Below are 20,206 nucleotides of genomic sequence, written 5' to 3' on the forward strand. Positions count from 1 at the left end.
GTTAGGCAAATCTGACTGTGCGTCCCCTGGGAAAACTGAATGGGCTTCCGCAGGCTGTGTGTCTGTTCCACCACGAGAGGACAACATTCAGGATGGTGGTTTCACAGGACACCTGGAGGCATCTCCCTTTGTAGCTACTAAATGTTGGGGGATTTATAGATGTCCATCTCTAGGTAACAAAGGTGAAGGGTCATGGTATCCAAGCTCCACCCTTCATTATGCAGCCTCCTTTTCCTGGCCAAGGGCTTTCCAGCCAGACAGCCTTCCTCCACTTCGCCTTCCTTCTGGATCTCTTACTGAAGTTTATTACAGTTCCTGGTTGATTGCAGTGAACTCTGCTTCTACAAAAACCATGAAAGAAACTCCTATGACTGTACGAACAGCGAGGTGAAAGTTGTGGTGTAACTTCTTGGCCCATCGTAATCCCACATTTTTGTTTCCGATGCTTCTGAGATACTTGCCTGTGCGGGACTCATCCCCAAGTCACTTTTCTTGATCAGAGTCCGTGCATGCATGCATGCAGTTGGTGCAGGAATAATTACTAGCAATGGCTGCTGTGTGAAGAGACCTTATTAATTCGGATTCTGCTGTAGACCACAGAACTTTCCCCTAAATTCACTAAAGCAGTCCAGCTCTTCCCAGGCTTCTGCACATCCAAAATATCGATCTAAGAAAAAAAAATCTTACTGAAAATAAATATGGGTGCGTCAACCTTCTTTGCCTCTTGTACATGTGGAAGTTGGAGGCAAATGACTGGAATAGAAATAAGAGAGCATCTTGGTTGAATTTAGAATTTGGGGCCTGGGTGATCAAGTTGAGACCATCCTTCACAAACTGATTTGCCCCAGGGCTGTGGAAGAGGGTCCTGGATGGATCTTGTTTCTGTGCTGCATGTAACAAGACACCTTGTGTGACGGCCAACCACTTTAAAGCTTAGGAGGGCTTGTAGTTAAGAATACACAGGAGGATACATAAAAGCCAGATCCTTTCATTCACAGCCCTGGAGAAAAAGAAGCAGAGATGCTCTCCGGAGCAATTGTCACAATCACGTTCTCTGTCAGTCCAATGGGACTGACAGTCCAATGGGGAGGTTGTTGTGGGGAAATATTGAGGTCCTGAAGGACAGGCACAATATAAATCTAACAAATAAATCAATACAATATTGGTAAACAGCCTCAATAAAGACATTGTAATCTTGCTTTGGGAACAGAAATGTCCTTCTCAAAATTGTCAAGTTCTTCTCGTCATCTCTGAGTTGAACTGAAGTTTTCTTTCTAGGTACACTCACAGTAAACAGGTACTGAAAATATCATACAGTTGATTTGAAAATGTATCTCCATTAAGATTTATTCTTGGAGAATCGTGTGCCAAATCTTAATTGTTGTCTCTGCCAGGAAATTTCTGTTTAGGACCAGGTAGGCTCTCTGCTTCTTGTCCTGCCCTCAGGGGCTTTGGAGAAGAGGTGGACCCCCCCCCCCTTTCTCTCTGACAGCCCTTCAGGTATTGGAAAGCTGCTATCATGTCCCTCCGAATTCTTCCCTTCGGTAGGCCAGACACACAGGGTTCCCTTAACCGGGCATCGCACAGCTCAGTCTTGATCACCTTTTGGCTCTTCTCTGCACTTTTTCCAGGGTCTCAGCATCTTTTTGACTACTTAAGCATCTTGTCCACTCGAGGTTCATGGAACATTCAAGCCCCAACCACTCGGAATACTTCCCAAGAGTAATTTTCAGCAGATGTAACAGGGACGAAGACCAGCTCCCACTTCCTCCCCCCCTTTTTTTCTGCTCTCTGTTCCCCAGTGTAGACTTTCCACCGGAGGGCTCAGCCACGTCCACCTTAGACTTTTGCCTCCAGCACTTCAGGAATCTGCCAGCCAGTTTTAGTGCCTGAACTTGCTCAGTAAACCAGTGACCTGTGAGCTTGACAAGGTGACAGAGCTTACCCTGCAGCAAAGGAGGGTGGGAGCACGGGGAAACTGGACATCCCAGCCTGGCCACAAAGCCTCAAAGGGGTGTTTGGCACAATAGAAACCGACCCACTAGAAAATTCTGAAACTCCACCGGTTCCAAAAGACCCAATCCCAAAACCAAGCCAGGGCCCCTGTGGGAAAAGGTTAGGGTTGAGTCAACCTTTCTAACCTAACCAGATGGTGATCCATCCATGACAGAGAATCAGTTCTGATCCCTCAACAGAGGTTTCCCAGGTAAAAGACCAGGTGCAGATAATAATAGCCGGAAGTCACAGTTGCCGTGACTGCCGTAGCAGCTCCAGGGGAGACTGGACCCAGTGTGACTGTGCTGGACCAGTCAGTTAGCTTAAGAACTGTGTTAGAGTATTTGGCATTTACAGGGTTAATGTTGTATCATTGAGAGAACTGTATGTAAGAACATGTAGCATTTAAAGGGTTAAACGCTGTTTCCTTAAGAGATGGCTTATGGGTAATGTAATTTCAGTTGTTAGTTAATACTATAGCTTATATAGTTAAGTGGGAGGAGTTTAAAATTATTGCAGGACTTCCTGGCTTTGTGCCATTGTATCATCTCTCTGCATGGATTTCTGGCGGCAAGGCTAGAAGCTCCGTGCCAGCATGTAACTTTTACGCAGGATGGAGGAATCCATTATCCCTTTACCTATGGGAATGAACACTATCCTAATGACCAGGCCTATCTTCTGCACAGTAAGTTTCTGCTAAGAATTCCTGGACAATAAATATTATTTTAAAATCGTTCTCATTGAGTTTATGCTGTCCGGACCAGAACTACAAAGCATCTTAGTTCATGGTTCCGGAATAGTGACCCTGAACTCCATCTCCAGTTCCTCCAATTCAGGCAATGAAACTGCTGGATAGCAGGGCATGTAGTAAAACATCAGAAACCCTTAAATCTGTCCAGGGATGGGTGGAATCTCACCAAGGGCAGGGAAGTCTCGTCTCTGCTCCTGAATGCATAAATCTACAATGTCTTCTGTGCTCCAATTCTTACGTTAACTATATTTGTGCACGCATTTGAAATGTTTGCCTTTCACATCCTTCAGGTATGGAGGTTTCTTTGGAACCACCTGTTTGAGATCAAAAAGTGAAGCAGTTTGCACCTGGTTCTTCCACACCCAGTGTAATCACTATGACATTTTTGCTTTTCTAACACATTTTTGAATAAAAATGGGAAGTGCTGACTAGCTGAATATGACATGAATCTAGCTGAATCTTGCTAATCAAAACAGGAGACTTGAAAACTTCATGCTTAGCCATTTTGGGTACCTTCACTTGGTGAACACATGAAGAGTGGTTGATGGAAGTTATGCTTTGTGTGTTATAATTATTTTTCTTAACACCTGATACACCCTCAACACAGAGTGGAAGGTCAGTCCTGCAGCACCTCGGCAAGGCTGCTGGCGATGACACGGCCGGGACAGGGATCCGCGTATCTCTCAGCGACAACCTACATCCACTGTGGGCACAGCTCTCCCCGTTTGGAGGTGGGGGCTGCATCCGACAGACACCTTGGCTGGGGTTGGGGCTGGGTAAAAATAAATCTCCACTCCACTTGACCCTTAACCTCTGGCCGCTGTAGCTCCTTTCAGGTAAATAGCCTGGAAACAAACCAGAGAGCTCTGACTTAGGAGTGGCCCAAAACAGAACGGGGGGGGGGGGTTTGCGGGTGGAGATCCACCCCATCAGACTGTACACAGCGGAATCTCTATTCTCGTCCCGCCAGAAAATTTAATACTTTTAAAACAGATCAATTTGTAATTTCTGAATGTCACACTGCCTTTTGTCTGCTGCATTTCGATTGTTGACTCTCACCTGGCAGAATGAAAATAAATCCTTAATGATGAGAGAAATTTCCCTTGAGGAACTGGGGACTATTTGCTCCCTGCCTCCTTACTCAGGGCTGGGGGTTTTGGAGGAAGAAAACCACCCTAACCCCCGTGCATCCCCTGTGGGGGGGGAGACCCCTTGGCAGTGGCTCAGCACCTTGCCTGCTCTTTCCACCCCTCCCTCTTTCTTCCCAGTCACCTGACCTGAGCAGAGCAAGTTTAAAGAGATTGAAAGGATTCCCCGGGGTCCTGCTCGGCCTGCTTTGCCTAACTTATTACATGCAACGTAATAATGTCCCACAAGCAAATTCTCCTCAGTGGGCCTGATGGCCAACATCCCAGCTCATGGCCAGCCACTTTCTCTGGTCAGGGGAAACGAGACTAGCGGCAGACGCAGGCCGCTTTGCAGTGGTATGGCGCACAATACAGCAGCAGTTTACAAGCATCAATTTCCTTTTTCTCCATGTAGCTGGTAGTAGGGTCACTTCATATTTTGGGCAATTTTGAGCAAAAAATGGTTTTCTGGAGGCTTGCAGGATAAAGACACCAACCATGGCCCAGTTGTCAAGGTCCCCGAGTAAAAACGAACGGTGTCCCTTACTGTCTCGAAAAGAAACTCCCCATTTTAACTGGAATAAGGAAGGCTTCCATGCAGCGGAGAGCAGGGCAAAGCGCACACGGAGGGAGGGAAGGTGGTGGCAGTTCTGCTGTCCTTTAGAAGCAAGGATGGCACCCTTGCCCTGCCATGGCACAGCTCTGCCCCCCCCCCCCGTTTCCCTCCTCAAGCCCTATTCATATTTCCCTCCCTCCCTCCCTCCGTCCATCAAGTTCCTTTTGCGTGGCCACCTCCAGGCGATGGAAGTTTCAAGATATCCAACATTTACTTGGATTTCATTTCCTTTTAAACTTAACTGAGTCAGACTCCCGATTCAGAGGCTGCAGCAATGGCTCTCCCTCCCTCCCTCCCTCCCTCCCTCCCGTAATGGGTCTTCATTGACAAAGGGTCAAGTTACAGCCGGGTCACGCAACTGTCAAACTGTTTTAGCTGGTGTGACTTGCATTTAAGCATCCCACCCTAGAGCAACAAAAGTCTCTTCCCCCCCCCCGAGAGTGTGGAAAGGAGGAGTGGTTGGCTGGAAAGCCAGAGGGGGCAGAAGGGGGGGGGGCGATGAAGAAAAGGGACCCTTTCCTGCAGATCTGTTGGACAGCAGCCGATCTGCCTTCCTGACCTGCGTGTAGATCGCAAAGCGCGTCCCCACCGTCGCTGGCGGGCTTCCCTTTCTCCCGGTGCGGCCAAGGCTCCTCATCCTCCGCAACTTTTAAGATGCGGGGACTTCCATTCCCAGCATTCCCCAGCCGGCACTTCTGGGAATGGAGCTCCGCGTATCCCAAAGTTACCAAGGCTGAGAAAGGCCGGCCTGGGCAGAGGGAGGGAGGGGCGCCCCCCCACCCAGCCAGAGGCACCCAAGGACTGGGGGGGGGGGACGAAAGAGCCTTTTGGAGTGGGAGGGGCGGGAAAAGCGGCGGCGGGGAGGGGAGGGGAGGGGAGGAAGGCCGAGAGCGGCCGGATCGCGACGGAGCAGAAAGGCGGGGAAGGGGCTGCGGGCTCGGGACGAGGCGGGGAAGGGGACGAGGCCGACGCGCCACGCAGGACAGGCGGCACCCGAGGACCCCGCGGCTCTTGCCCAGGAGCAGCCTCTCCCCTCCCCTCCCGCCAGGGGGCCATGTGGGCGGGGGGGGGCTCCCCTTCGGATGAACTGGGTAAGTGAAGCCCCCGCGCTTCTCTCCGCCGCCGAAACTGGCCCTGCGCCGCTTGGAAAGGGGAGGGGGGGTCGGCGGAGGCGTCGGGGGAAGGGGCGCCCCCCACTTTCTGCCTCCCTGGGGGGAGGAGGGGCGGGGGCCGTTCTGGCCGCGGGGGGCTCCGGCTTAACTGGCCCCTGCCTTCTGGGGGAGGGTTGGAAAGCTCGGGGACCGGACTAGACGACCTCCAAGGTCCCTCTGAGTCCTCCAAGCTGGGGGGGGGGGGAGCCGAGGCGGTGGGCGGTCCAGGCGAGGGAAGCCAGGACGGGGCGGCTGCCGGAGAGAGAGCCGGTCTCGGAAGGTCCCGGGACCAGCAGCCCGCGGAGGCCTCTCCCCCGCCCGGAGGCGGAAAAACGCGGAGCCCGATCCCGTCCGAGGCGCCGCGCTTGACCCCGGGGTGGGGGTCGTCCCTGCGGGTGATGAATGAGCGGCCCTCCGGCACCCCCGCCCGCCCCTTTGACGGGAGGAGAACCGGGGTGGGAGGAGGGGGGAGCACCCCCCCAGAAGAACTCTAACCCTCCTTTCCGTCCCTTCCCCCTGAGGAGGGGGCCATGCCTGAGCCAGGCTCTTTCCCTGCCCTCGAACGAGGACGGTCCCCCCCCCCGGGTGGCCTCCGGGCCTGGAGCGGGGCAGAAGAGCTCACCTGAGCGGAAAGCGGAAGGAGGAAGAATTTACAATAATAGATCAAGAGGCTGGTAGTTACTTCAAGAGAGAGAGAATCAGAATAAGACAAAATCCAAAAAAATAATATAATTATAGAGTGGATTTCTTGTAATTAATTGTAATGAATTAAACGAAAAGTTGATCATCTAGGCATTTGGGGAATGGTTGACACCAGCGCAGTACTTTATAACGCCGATAGTCCTTGCTCAGCAACCAAAGGATGGCAACTAGGTCATTAAGCAAAGCAATCGCTAAGTTGCTAAAGGAAACAGTTTTGGGGGGGGGGGGATTGCAGGTATCAGAAGGTCAATGGACTCCGTTTATTATAGCCCTGATATTACTTCAGTCCTGATGTAGAAGCTGCTTAAGTGTCACCAGGAGAAGGGAAATGGCGCCGCGTGGGGAGAGGGCGGCTGGAGAAAGCGGGGGTCACAGAAGAGCAGAGGGGAGGACTCGAGAGAGAGAGAAATGGAAAGACCCTGGGCTGTAAGACGGCTCCAGCCTCACCCTCGGGGCTCTCACGGAATCCCATGACAAAGAAATAAAGGGATAAAGGTAGAAGAAACAGAAGACTATAAAAATGATGAGATGAAACAATGGAGAAGAACCAAAGGAAATGACTACCTAACTTAAGAAAAGGCCAAAAAATGAAGCAGAGGACGTAGAACGGGCCAAGGCCCCAAGGACGCTCCTTGCGCTCAGGCGCACAGACCCAAAGCGCACTGGTGACGTTACCTAGTTGGGTCGTGAAACGTCTGCAAGCAAAGAACCAAAGTCGGAGGGCCCCACGGACTCCACTGGGAATTACAGATGTTCTCTTCCAGGGTCTTATTCATTCCTGATTTTAGGTCCAGCCGTGTTCTAGGCCTGGCATTCAGTTAAATGAACTCTCATCCAGGAAGTTTTATTTATAATTCTAATGAACCTGTTGCTGTTCAATGCAGTTCCTCAGTGCTGGCTGAATTTGTGCCAGTTTTGCTCTTTTTATTGATCCCCCTGCAGTTCTGGCCAATGTGGGCAAAAATGGTGATATTTTAACTGACAATCCATTAGCCAAGTGGGGAAAAAAACCCAGTTCCAGCTGCCTTCAGGATAGGGGACAAAGAGCAGAGAGATCGTCAGCAAGCAATCGCCCTCCGAAAGAAGATGGGGAGACGGGGAGGCGTGCAAAGCGTGGTCTCCGGACTTCCCCCCCCCCCCCATTCGTGGGCACGGGAGGCATCCTACATTTTCTTCTGTATTGTAGAATAAGAGGTTGCGTCTGTCTGCAGGTGGGCTTTTCCCCCAAGTCCACCATCAGGGTATGTGCAGGTGCATTTTCTGTGAAGCTGCGGTAGAGGCTTACACAATGCCTCTCTGTGTGCACGTGTGCATTTCTCTCTCGGCATTGTGCTTGTGTTTTTGTGTGTGGTGCATGCTGAGCACAAAATGGCACGGAGGAAGGAGGCTTAGAACAGGAGAGTCCCACGGCTTCTCCAGTGGGGATCTTCAGCCTCCTCAACAAGCACGTTTTCAAACTCCTTGGGTTTTTTTGGGGGGGGGGGACAATTTAAACAGAGAAAAATTGCTCCCATTCTGTTCAGCTTTTTGACAGCAATTCTGCTGATGGGGAGAGTCCTGAGTCCCGTTGTGTAATTTTTTCCCATCATTCTCTTGGGTTGAAAAGAATAATAAATGGCTTCCTCACCATTTTTGCTTATCAATCAGAGGATTAAAAAGAAGAGTCATTGGCTTGGTCAGAAAAAATGGAGAGGTCAACAGACCTGAGTCACAGTAACAACTTCCTGCAACGTGGTCTGTGACAAGCTCCAATGTGACAAGCCAACATGACTGTGAGAAGGGAGGGCCTGCAGTGTCACCTTGCTGCAAACTCTCGTTCTCTCCGCGGGAGCCCCTGGCACAGTGGAGGTGAAAGCACGCAACCGGAGTCAGGAGATTCTTCCCAGGAAGCAGATAAAAAACTTGGATTCTTGATATTGTTCAGACCTGTGCCTACATTCACATGACACCCTGAACCGCAAAATAGCCAGACATATTTTATCTTAGTCTATATAAAAACTCAGCCCTCTTGGTCATTTATGACTTAAGGGGTCTTGTAGATGTTGAGTATTGAGTTAATTGAATAAACAATGGTTTAATTGTAAGCACGGCCTGTAACACAGCTTTCAATTTACTCCTTGCACTTTATGCTCTAGAGAGTTATGATAAAAAATGAAAATATAAACTTAAAATTTTGGGGCTATGTTGGAAAACAACATAGCCCCAAAAGAAACATTTGACACAGTTAAGACATAATATCCTCTTTCGCTCCGGCTATAATCATAGTCAACAGTTAAGAATCTGACGTCTTTGTGCGTGTGTGAAAAGTTACGCAGAGGAATGAGTACATTCCAACTTTCAGTCCTGCACGACATGTGACTAACCTTAATCTGCTCTCTGGGCTTCCATCCAGAAAGGAGAAACGCCTGCAGGGCCAGAGCNCGGGACGGGAGGGGAGGAAGGCCGAGAGCGGCCGGATCGCGACGGAGCAGAAAGGCGGGGAAGGGGCTGCGGGCTCGGGACGAGGCGGGGAAGGGGACGAGGCCGACGCGCCACGCAGGACAGGCGGCACCCGAGGACCCTGCGGCTCTTGCCCAGGAGCAGCCTCTCCCCTCCCCTCCCCTCCCCTCCCCTCCCGCCAGGGGGCCATGTGGGCGGGGGGGGGCTCCCCTTCGGATGAACTGGGTAAGCGAAGCCCCCGCGCTTCTCTCCGCCGCCGAAACTGGCCCTGCGCCGCTTGGAAAGGGGAGGGGGGGTCGGCGGAGGCGTCGGGGGAAGGGGCGCCCCCCACTTTCTGCCTCCCTGGGGGGAGGAGGGGCGGGGACCGTTCTGGCCGCGGGGGGCTCCGGCTTAACTGGCCCCTGCCTTCTGGGGGAGGGTTGGAAAGCTCGGGGACCGGACTAGACGACCTCCAAGGTCCCTCTGAGTCCTCCAAGCTGGGGGGGGGAGAGCCGAGGCGGTGGGCGGGCCAGGCGAGGGAAGCCAGGACGGGGCGGCTGCCGGAGAGAGAGCCGGTCTCGGAAGGGCCCGGGACCAGCAGCCCGCGGAGGCCTCCCCCCCCCCGCCCGGAGGCGGAAAAACGCGGAGCCCGATCCCGTCCGAGGCGCCGCGCTTGACCCCGGGGGGGGGTCGTCCCTGCGGGTGATGAATGAGCGGCCCTCCGGCACCCCCGCCCGCCCCTTTGACGGGAGGAGAACCGGGGTGGGAGGAGGGGGAGCACCCCCCCCAGAAGAACTCTAACCCTCCGTAGGGGCAGCTTTCCGTCCCTTCCCCCTGAGGAGGGGGCGATGCTTGAGCCAGGCTCTTTCCCTGCCCTCGAACGAGGACGGTCCCCCCCCCCGGGTGGGCTCCGGGCCTGGAGCGGGGCAGAAGAGCTCACCTGAGCAGGAGGAAGAATTTACAATAATAGATCAAGAGGCTGGTAGTTACTTCAAGAGAGAGAGAATCAGAATAAGACAAAATCCAAAAAAATAATATAATTATAGAGTGGATTTCTTGTAATTAATTGTAATGAATTAAACGAAAAGTTGATAATCTAGGCATTTGGGGAATGGTTGACACCAGCGCAGTACTTTATAATGCCGATAGTCCTTGCTCAGCAACCAAAGGATGGCAACTAGGTCATTAAGCAAAGCAATCACTAAGTTGCTAAAGGAAACAGTTTTGGGGGGGGGATTGCAGGTATCAAAAGGTCAATGGACTCCGTTTATTATAGCCCTGATATTACTTCAGTCCTGATGTAGAAGCTGCTTAAGTGTCACCAGGAGAAGGAAAATGGCACTGCGTGGAGAGAGGGCGGCTGGAGAAAGCGGAGGTCATAGAAGAGCAGAGGGGAGGACTCGAGAGAGAGAAATGGAAAGACCCTGGGCTGTAAGACGGCTCCAGCCTCACCCTCAGGGCTCTCACGGAATCCCATGACAAAGAAATAAAGGGATAAAGGTAGAAGAAACAGAAGACTATAAAAATGATGAGATTAAACAATGGAGAAGAACCAAAGGAAATGACTGCCTAACTTAAGAAAAGGCCAAAAAATGAAGCAGAGGACGTAGAACGGGCCAAGGCCCCAAGGACGCTCCTTGCGCTCAGGCGCACAGACCCAAAGCGCACTGGTGACGTTACCTAGTTGGGTCGTGAAACGTCTGCAAGCAAAGAACCAAAGTCGGAGGGCCCCACGGACTCCACTGGGAATTACAGATGTTCTCTTCCAGGGTCTTATTCATTCCTGATTTTAGGTCCAGCCGTGTTCTAGGCCTGGCATTCAGTTAAATGAACTCTCATCCAGGAAGTTTTATTTATAATTCTAATGAACCTGTTGCTGTTCAATGCAGTTCCTCAGTGCTGGCTGAATTTGTGCCAGTTTTGCTCTTTTTATCGATCCCCCTGCAGTTCTGGCCAATGTGGGCAAAAATGGTGATATTTTAACTGACAATCCATTAGCCAAGTGGGGAAAAAAAACAGTTCCAGCTGCCTTCAGGATAGGGGACAAAGAGCAGAGAGATCGTCAGCAAGCAATCGCCCTCCGAAAGAAGATGGGGAGACGGGGAGACGTGCAAAGCGTGGTCTCCGGACTTTCCCCCCCCCCCCCATTCGTGGCCACGGGAGGCATCCTACATTTTCTTCTGTATTGTAGAATAAGAGGTTGTGTCTGTCTGCAGGTGGGCTTTTCCCCCAAGTCCACCATCGGTATGTGCAGGTGCATTTTCTGTGAAGCTGCGGTAGAGGCTTACACAATGCCTCTCTGTGTGCACGTGTGCATTTCTCTCTCGGCATTGTGCTTGTGTTTTTGTGTGTGGTGTATGCCGAGCACAGAATGGCAGGGAGGAAGGAGGTTTAGAACAGGAGAGTCCCACGGCTTCTCCCGTGGGGATCTTCAGCCTCCTCAACAAGCACGTTTTCAAACTCCTTGGTTTTTTTTTGGGGGGGGGACAATTTAAACAGAGAAAAATTGCTCCCATTCTGTTCAGCTTTTTGACAGCAATTCTGCTGATGGGGAGAGTCCTGAGTCCCGTTGTGTAATTTTTTTTTCATCATTCTCTTGGGTTGAAAAGAATAATAAATGGCTTCCTCACCATTTTTGCTTATCAATCATAGGATTAAAAAGAAGAGTCATTGGCTTGGTCAGAAAAAATGGAGAGGTCAACAGACCTGAGTCACAGTAACAACTTCCTGCAACGTGGTCTGTGACAAGCTCCAACGTGACAAGCCAACATGACTGTGAGAAGGGAGGGCCTGCAGTGTCACCTTGCTGCAAACTCTCGTTCTCTCCGCGGGAGCCCCTGGCACAGTGGAGGTGAAAGCACGCAACCGGAGTCAGGAGATTCTTCCCAGGAAGCAGATAAAAAACTTGGATTCTTGATATTGTTCAGACCTGTGCCTACATTCACATGACACCCTGAACCGCAAAATAGCCAGACATATTTTATCTTAGTCTATATAAAAACTCAGCCCTCTTGGTCATTTATGACTTAAGGGGTCTTGTAGATGTTGAGTATTGAGTTAATTGAATAAACAATGGTTTAATTGTAAGCACGGCCTGTAACACAGCTTTCAATTTACTCCTTGCACTTTATGCTCTAGAGATTTATGATAAAAAATGAAAATATAAACTTAAAATTTACTTAATAGATAGAAACTGTGTTGGAAAACAACATAGCCCCAAAAGAAACATTTGACGCAGTTAAGACATAATATCCTCTTTCGCTCCGGCTATAATCATAGTCAACAGTTAAGAATCTGACGTCTTTGTGCGTGTGTGAAAAGTTACGCAGAGGAATGAGTACATTCCAACTTTCAGTCCTGCACGACATGTGACTAACCTTAATCTGCTCTCTGGGCTTCCATCCAGAAAGGAGAAACGCCTGCAGGGCCAGAGCCGAGGGGAAAGGATGGTTGGGAAAGGGGGGGGGCACCTTGGTTCTGGTGGTGAGCAAAGCGGTGCCCTGCTGCGGTTTAAGAAAGCGAGCGAACCAGGATGAGTGGGGAGAAGGACCAGTAGAAGCTTCTGGGAAAAGTGCAGATGCTTCTCTGTTTTGTAGAATTGCAGGTAAGAAAGATGTAGAAAGGTGGTGAGAAACTGGGGAATCACAAAGAAAAGAGGATCCAATAGAGAACCAGGAAAGTTACATGCTGTTGGATGTATGGAACTCAGCTTTGTAGTTTGGGACAGGAGGCAAAACACCCTGAGGCAGAATAGCTCAAGCCCAGTAGAGCATCATTTATTGGCTGCAAGCAATTCGCCAAGATCCAAGCAAGTTTGTTTGCTCTGTGAAAGGAGGACTCCCTTCCTGCTCCCTGGATTGGTGGTCCTCCTCCGAGGAGGGCCCCGCCTGGCCCTTGAGGGCAGCCACCGGGTAGCCCCAGGCCTTCTCCACCAGAGTTCTGACATTCCCCACCTAGGTCCTCTTTGGCCCAGCAAGTGGGCCGCAAAAATTCTTTTGTTTCGTTTAATTTGTTCCTAAAGCCAGCTCCTTGGTATTTTAAGATTGTTCTGTTCTGCTTTAAATTGGTAGTTTTGAGATGGTTCTTAAAATTGTATATGGCCTTGGGGGATGAGAGGCAATTAAAATATTTTATTCAGTACTTTTTATTTGTCTCAGTCCTACTCTTTTCATTTATTGCTGTTATAAACCTTTACTTGGTTTTCTCCTGTGTTAGCCAAACTTAAAGATGTGTATGCCCACCTCGGAAGACTAGATACCCTTAGGGTGCCAACACAAACAAACAAAAAGTCCCAGCAACAGCCCCAGGCCCAGTTTGCAGTGTTTAAATTTTGGGCCCCGGGAGATTGGTCTCAGATTTGTGAATGGTGCCGGGTTCAACACCTGCCACCCTCCCTCCCTCCCTCCACTTACTCTGCACAGGGTCACTTTCTCATGGAAAGGGACAAACAGGAGCAGCCATTCATCCTTCCTCAGCAGGTCAGGAAGTCCTCCAGAGCCGGCCTCACTCCACAGCGGAGTGGTATTTTGAAAGCTTGGGTGTGGACAAACCCCTGAGGGAAGGGTTGCTTTGAGGCAGCCTGGCATTTTTGAATTGTTGGAGCTTATCCATCCTTTATCTTCCCCATTTTAAAAAAAATACAATTGATACCTCCTTCATGAATAATACAGGAACAGATACTTCAAGGATTTCCTCAAAGGTAGTGACTGTGAGAGAGATCTAGGCGTCCTAGTGGATCACCACTTACATATGAGCCAGCCGTGTGCGGCAGCTGCCAAAAAAGCCAAGGCAGTCCTGGGCTGCATCAACAGAGGGATAGAATCAAGATCACAAGTCCTGGTTCATACTGCACTTGGGAGGCCACACTTGGAATACTGTGTCCACTTCTGGTTATCAGTTCTGGTTACAAAAAAAAGATGCAGAGTCCCTAGAAAGAGTGCAGAGAAGAGCAACAAAACTGATCAGGGATCTGGAGGCTGAATCATATGATGAATGGTTGTGGGAAGCAGGTATGTCTAGTCTAAGCCTAAGAGAAGGATTAGGAATCACATGATAGCAGTCTTCCAGTACTTTAGGGGCTGCCACAATGAAGAGGGGGTCCTATTCTCCAAAGCACCTGAAGGTAGGACAAGAAGTGAAAGGATGGAAGATCGTCAAAGGAGAGAAGCAACCTAGAACCAAGGAGAAATTTCCTGACACTGAGAACAATCAACCAGTGGAACAGAAGTTGCCTCCAGAAGCCGTGGGTCCTCCATCACTGGAGGTTTTCAAGAAGAGACTGGACGGCCACTTGTTTGGGGTGGAGTAAGGGCTCCTGCTCAAGCAGGGGGTTGGAGCACCAGTCCTCCATGGTCCCTTCCAACCCTCTTGTTCTAGGTTCTACTTTCCAGCATTTCTCTCTCTCTCGGAAGAGAATTGGCCATGGAGGCGGAGTGAGGCCCTCGGAAAGACTCTCACTGCTCCTTAAAATGGCTAAGGAGGTGATTTAGATGGAGGCCACACTGCAAGGTGCCTGGTTGGTCACAGTCAGCCTGCAAGCTAGAGGTTCTCTGTTCCTGGATTAGCCATTATTTTGTCTTTGACCCACTGAATTTGCGGATGGTGACAGCATCATTTTGATGCCCACTGAACTACCTGTGATGAGTGATGGAAGACCATATGCACAAAGACACAAATAGCATAAAGGCATAAAAGTTTGGGCAATCTGCTTGGAGCAATCTGCTCCACTCATTAATCTAAGCTGCGAATGGGCCGGGCTTTGCGGCTCGTAAGATCACAGGATTCTGCCAGTGAACAGTGTTTCCTTCTCGGCAGACCTCAGCTCAGCTGTAATTAGCACCAGCCGAAGCAGATACACACACAGGAGACTAATAAACTGCAGCGGGAGACGGGAGCAGCATTTATGGATTTGGTTTCTCGAGTGTGGCTCACACTTCAAGGATAGGATGGAACAGAACTGGAATTTCCTCCTCGGTTGCTACCCTGACTTTCAGCTTCGGTTGACTGTGCTCCCTCTTGGCTGGTGGTTTGTCAGCTAGTTTTGTGGCATTTTGTTTGCTCTTATTCTACACAACGACATCAAGTCCATTTGTAGATATTCTTAAACATGCCATAAATGCAGGGAATAAATCATGATAAAAGTTTATTGAGGAAAAAATAATGTTCATCTAATAATAAATTAATAATATTGTTCTTGAGAAGGCCGGATCTTTCTTGGGATCGGCCTGGACTTTCCTCCCCACTGAGCACCCACAGAGGGTCCCATCTGAGGGGCAACCGGAGTTTGTGGGCGTTGTGCCTCATGGCTTTCAAGAGATGCTTCCCCTGCTGATCTGAGCTGGGGACGGTGGCAGAGCCCACTGGAGGAATCCGCCCAGAGGAAGGGAGGGCTTGCTTGAGGCCCCATGGATCTATGGCTGATGTGTTGAGCAAGCAAGGAGAAAGGACTCCGTGGGGCTCTGGTCTGAGAAGAAGGGCCTGTGGTGGGTTAGACTCAGCGAACTGAGAAAAAACCCAAGTGATCTATTTAGTAAGTGGAACTACAGTCGCAAGACAATCAGGCATCTCCATTTCCAGTTAATTTATTTTGTCCTAAACAAAATAAAGCCATTCACATGGCAGTATACAAGTATCTTTTATATACCCGTGTTTGTGAACAATATTAGTGTGTATAATGTTTCACAGAGCATTTTTCAAAACCATGAGAAATTGCTCATTTACGTCTAGATTAACCAGTTTCAGGACATAATTAAATAAAACCACTGACAATCGGATTTGAGAAATTCAACCTATTGAGGACACTTTTTCTGATATGTGATAATTAACAGTCTCATCATTTTTTCATTCACATTATTAGTAGTGAATTAGAGTATTTAAATGAAAATAAGTTTCTATTCTGACAAAATATGTGTCAAATAGGTCCCTCAACCTCAGAGATAAATAGCATTTGGGACAGAACACTAAATAAAATATATTTTAATAAACTGAACAATTGGTTCTATACGTGCTTTTGAGAAATAGGTTCTCCTGATCTCCAATATCCCAAGTGACTATGCATAGATCTATTTATCAATACTTGGGTTAATTGGAAGAAAAAAATGGGTATGGAAAATTAAAGTTTCCGTGCTGTTTAGAGAGTGGAATTATATATAAGGATAATTCAGAGGTATAGTCCTACATAAAAACACACAAGATGGCTTATGTTTCGTACTCCATTATAGGTTTTCGCAGTATTCTTGCGAGCGCAGCCACTCAACCCACTTGCAGCGTCCATGCAGGGCCTTGTTCTGGCTTACCTTTGGCGTCCGGGCTTCTCAAAATCAGGGGCCGGGGAACATGGTGCTGCCTTCAGCCAATCCACTTTTCCCAGGCACGTCCAGTTTCTCCCTAGTTTGCTTAACAGCGGCACTTCCTGTAACTCATATCCTTGGTGTGGGCTCTTTCTTTGGAGTAGGATGGTGAAAGTTGCAGGGGCCGAGCCCTTTCCACTGCCGCCAAGGTCTGCCCAAAGAGGCAAAAAGGAGCTGAGCGAGAAACCCAAAGTCAGCCGAACCCACTTAGGTCTGTCCCAGGCGAGGAGAAGCCCGGAGCGGAGGAAGGGAAGAAAAGCTATGTAGGAGAAGAACCACGCAGTGTCGAGTGACAGGCAGCCTCTCATGGGCTATTTTTACCTCCGGCTGGGCTGCTGGCAGCGCTTCAAACAAGACCGAGGGCGAGAAGACGAGGTTCGGTGACTGGCCGGGTCCCAGGGGCTGATTCGGATTATAATCCCTGCATTTTCATACTGCTAGCCACCGCTTGGAAAAGTTTGAACAAAAGTCAGCACTGAAAAGATAATGGCCAAAGAGGTGCCCATGACTTGTGCGCGTGGTCGTCATCCTGGTGACCTTTCATAAATAGCACATTTCATCACCGGGCCAGACAGGCGCAGGGAAGGGCCCCCCTCCCACCCCCCACCTGCTCTGGGAGCCAATAGCAGCAAAACGGCTGTGACCCAGACAAGTAAACACCGAGTTCCAATTTTAATAATACAATAAAATAGTTAGCTGGCAGTGCAGTGCGTGTCAGCGAGTCCGGCTTTCTTATGAAGAATTGCAGAGACGATTTGTAGGGAGATACACAGTCAGGGAAGCTGTGAGTTGGGGGCAGAAGGAAAGCCCCTCTCCCACTGAGCAATGAGGGGACATTCCTGCACGGGATCACGTGGCCTTGGGCTGAGTCCTGTAGGGTTGGTCATGTGCCTCCAGAGTTCATGACATGGAGAAAAATAACAACTGCTGAAAGAGGATCCAGCAGCATCCAAACTTTGAAGAGGGCAGATGTGGTTTCATTCGAAAACAAAAGCTACTGCATTTTAGGCCCAAATCACTTCTGCAGAAGCATGCAGAATCAGCAGACGGCCTTGGGCGGTCTTATCCTTGGGGCCCAGTGAGTCAGAGTGGCTGATCAGATCCTTGCACGGTCAGAATTACACTCCAGCAAGCGGAGTCTGCTTCTGAAAGCAAGCGAGGACTTAACTGTTCCTCTTCCGTGTTTCTACATGGCTCCCTTACTCAGGTGGAACCACGGGCCCAAAAGTTCTGCCCTCCTGAGGCCCAGGAGAGCCAAGGAAGCCCTCCCAAGGCCCAGGTGACTCCACACGTGAAACTGCACATATATACAACCCAAGCCTTGCAGTAGATGCTGTTGTATGATTCAATTTGATTTTGTATTTGCCTTTATATTTGCTTCAGAGGGAGAAAGTGAATCTGCTGGATAGACAAAGGATTAATGTAGAGAAAAATCCTGATCTCGCAAAAGCTTGATATCTTCTCTATTTTATTTTATTTTATCATTTACAGTATTTTGCTAATGCTTGCACTTCTATCCCGCCACAATCAATATGACTCTTGGTGGCTTAGCTAGAATTTTTCTCAGGTGGAATGAAAAAATGTTTGGATCCTTGAAGAGCGTTAGCATCAATGCTGTGTCCCACAGAACTGTCTCAAAAACGTCGGTCCTCTCGCTATTGGTCCAGCAAGGAGATCGTGGCTGGGGCTGAAAGGGCAAAAGACGAGTTGTCGTCGCCATCATCATCACCGTCTGGCAAGGAACGTTTTGTGATCTCTTGGCCGTCACTCAGGGGCATAACTTGCAGGGCAAAACTGGGTGCCGGAACATGAGCAGAGACTCCTCTCTGGACAGAGGACGGGTGAGTCCGCCATGGCCCAGCCACCCCTGGGAAGGTCCTGAGGGGCAGCTCTTTGTTCTGCACTGGGGGGGGGCGAGGCAGGACCCGGAATCTACTTCTCTGCTGCTCCCGAGCAGATTTGTGCCAAAGGATCAGGGTCAGCCTGGGACACCCCTGAGAATCTCCCTTTTGAGAGCCACGATACTTTTCGGCTCCTGAGAGGATAAAGACTGTGGCAGATGACAGACTCAACAGGCTTATCATGCTGTTGATTGAGCCTCGGGAGGGCTGAGCGATCTCACCCTTCAGCCAAGGTGAGACTCTGGATCGCTTCTCTGTACAGATCGTGAGAAGATCCTTCCTTGGCCTGAACGTTTCAGAGGCGACGGGCCAAGCTCTTGAAGCAAAGCCGCTTGGCTCCTCTCCGCCTCACCCACAGGCATCCCACGGGCAGTTATGCTGTTCTTTAAAAAAAGAAATACGGTGGTGTGAATGTGATGCTGACCTAAGCATCTTTTTAAAGACCCAGTGACAAACTACCAGTGGGCCCTCAAGGCAACTGGACTAACGAGCGGTGTGCTTTTCCCACGGCTCTGCCTTCGCTGGGCCAGCCAGTTGGACGTAGCTTTTGAAGCCGCCGAGGACTCTGAGGCCCTGAGCGTGTTCACACGAGCCGAGAAAGAAAATGTGGCCAGTGAAAAGCTCAGAGTATCCCATGGGGTCAGAGGCAAGGCAGAACGGGGGCTTTCCTCATGAAGAGCTGGTCTTTTGGGTCAAGCCGAGGAAGGTCCGTGTTGCTCCATCACCAAGAGCAAAGGCGCCAAGCAAGGAAGGCGATGCTTTCGAGGCTAATCCCGTCGGGAGCCATTGGGAGGGAATCTTCCCTGAGACTCCTCTCGTGACCCAGTGACTTGGAAAGTAAAATTATTCCTGCCATAATGACACTGGCAATCATTTTCTGCAGGTTTCATAGCATGTTTGTTTATACCATAATTTATGTTTCAAAAGTCACCTCTGGTTGACATATAAATTTAAAGCCGGAGAGATAGAAGACAAGAAGACAAAAAAGGCAGAGGGTCGTCTTAGTGGAACAGACATAAGAGCCTCCCCCCCACCCACCCAAGGAACCCCACATCCCACAGCGGCCTGGAGTCTGGAGAAAGAGCCAGGACTTCAAGACTCACCGAAGGGAAAACGGGGTTGGCTGAAATATCGGGGTGCTTCCATGAGACCCAAATCAAGGCTTCCTGGGTCCCACCAGGTGACGTTTATTGGGTGGGATCCAGGGGGTGCTGACTGTGGGATCAGAGCAGAAGCAACAGGAGGCCCGGAGCCCCTCGGATAATAGGCCCTCTGGCATTTAGAGTTTCGTAGGTGATAATCCCCCACGAATTGCACCCAGGAGCTTATTGTGCAGTTTGCAGAGCGGAGGCATTACATGAACATACCCTAGCAGGTGTCCTTAAATGCCATTACCACTTTCTGGACCAGCTGAAGCTTCAAAACAGTCTTCAAGGGCAGCCACACGTACAGCGCATTGCAGTAGTCCATACGTGAAATAGCCAAGGCGTGAGTGATGAGTGAGATTCCAGCCCCCCTCCCCCCCTGCCCAGGAATACTGTGGGTGCAATTAGGGCACCGGATTACTCTGCGCCGAGGCCTCTCTGGCGACAGTGGCCGCCTGCTCTCCCCATTCGGAAGCAGAGCTGGACAGCTCCCTTCTTCTCCATCCAGACCCCACAACCTCCCGGCAACCTTGACCACATCAGCTGGTCAGCCAGGAGTCAAGATACACAGTTTAGCATCATCAGCCAACCGATGACCTCATCCCACGGCCTGGTGCAGGGGGTCAGCGGGAGGGGGAAGAGGGGGAAGCAACAGCCCTCTGAGCCCCAATTCGGGAAAAGCTCCAGGAAAGGCGCCCCCTTCAACTCCGTGCCGCAGAGGCCTAGATCTGGCTGAAGGGCCACTGCAGAGAGCGATCCCGTGGGGAATAAGGGCCTAGTCCTCAGGAGGGGCCCTGTGCAGACGGCCCCAGGAGCTTCGGCCCGAGCTCTCCACAAGGCTCCACAAGGCTCCGCTTCTTCCAGCAGTCATTGCGGGAGACTCGCCCTGGACCCACCTCCTGACCCGGCCTCTGCATTCCATGAGGAGTCTGGATGGGGAGGAACAGGCTTCGACTCAACCCGTCCAAGACCGAGTGGCTGTGGTTTCCGGCGTCACGACATAGCCAGTTGGCTCCATCCCTGGCTATCGGGGGCGAGTCATTAGCCCCCG

At 50.4% G+C, this 20,206-nt stretch overlaps 1 protein-coding gene across 1 annotated transcript in view; it reads left to right on the plus strand.

The window, feature by feature from the left end:
• The first annotated feature begins 2,608 nt into the window (after positions 1 to 2,608).
• VSTM4 (V-set and transmembrane domain containing 4) overlaps positions 2,609 to 20,206 on the plus strand; it is a 49,380-nt gene continuing 31,782 nt past the window's right edge. The window contains exons 1-3 of the mRNA XM_029285503.1: positions 2,609 to 2,680; positions 3,354 to 3,477; positions 3,573 to 3,582. Coding sequence (XP_029141336.1) covers positions 2,609 to 2,680; positions 3,354 to 3,477; positions 3,573 to 3,582 — 206 coding nt within the window. The remainder of the gene's footprint in view (positions 2,681 to 3,353; positions 3,478 to 3,572; positions 3,583 to 20,206) is intronic.

This window comes from Protobothrops mucrosquamatus, unplaced genomic scaffold (genome assembly GCF_001527695.2).
Source record: "Protobothrops mucrosquamatus isolate PMUCROS unplaced genomic scaffold, P.Mucros_1.0 scaffold1781, whole genome shotgun sequence".
NCBI classification, from domain to species: Eukaryota; Metazoa; Chordata; class Lepidosauria; order Squamata; family Viperidae; genus Protobothrops; species Protobothrops mucrosquamatus.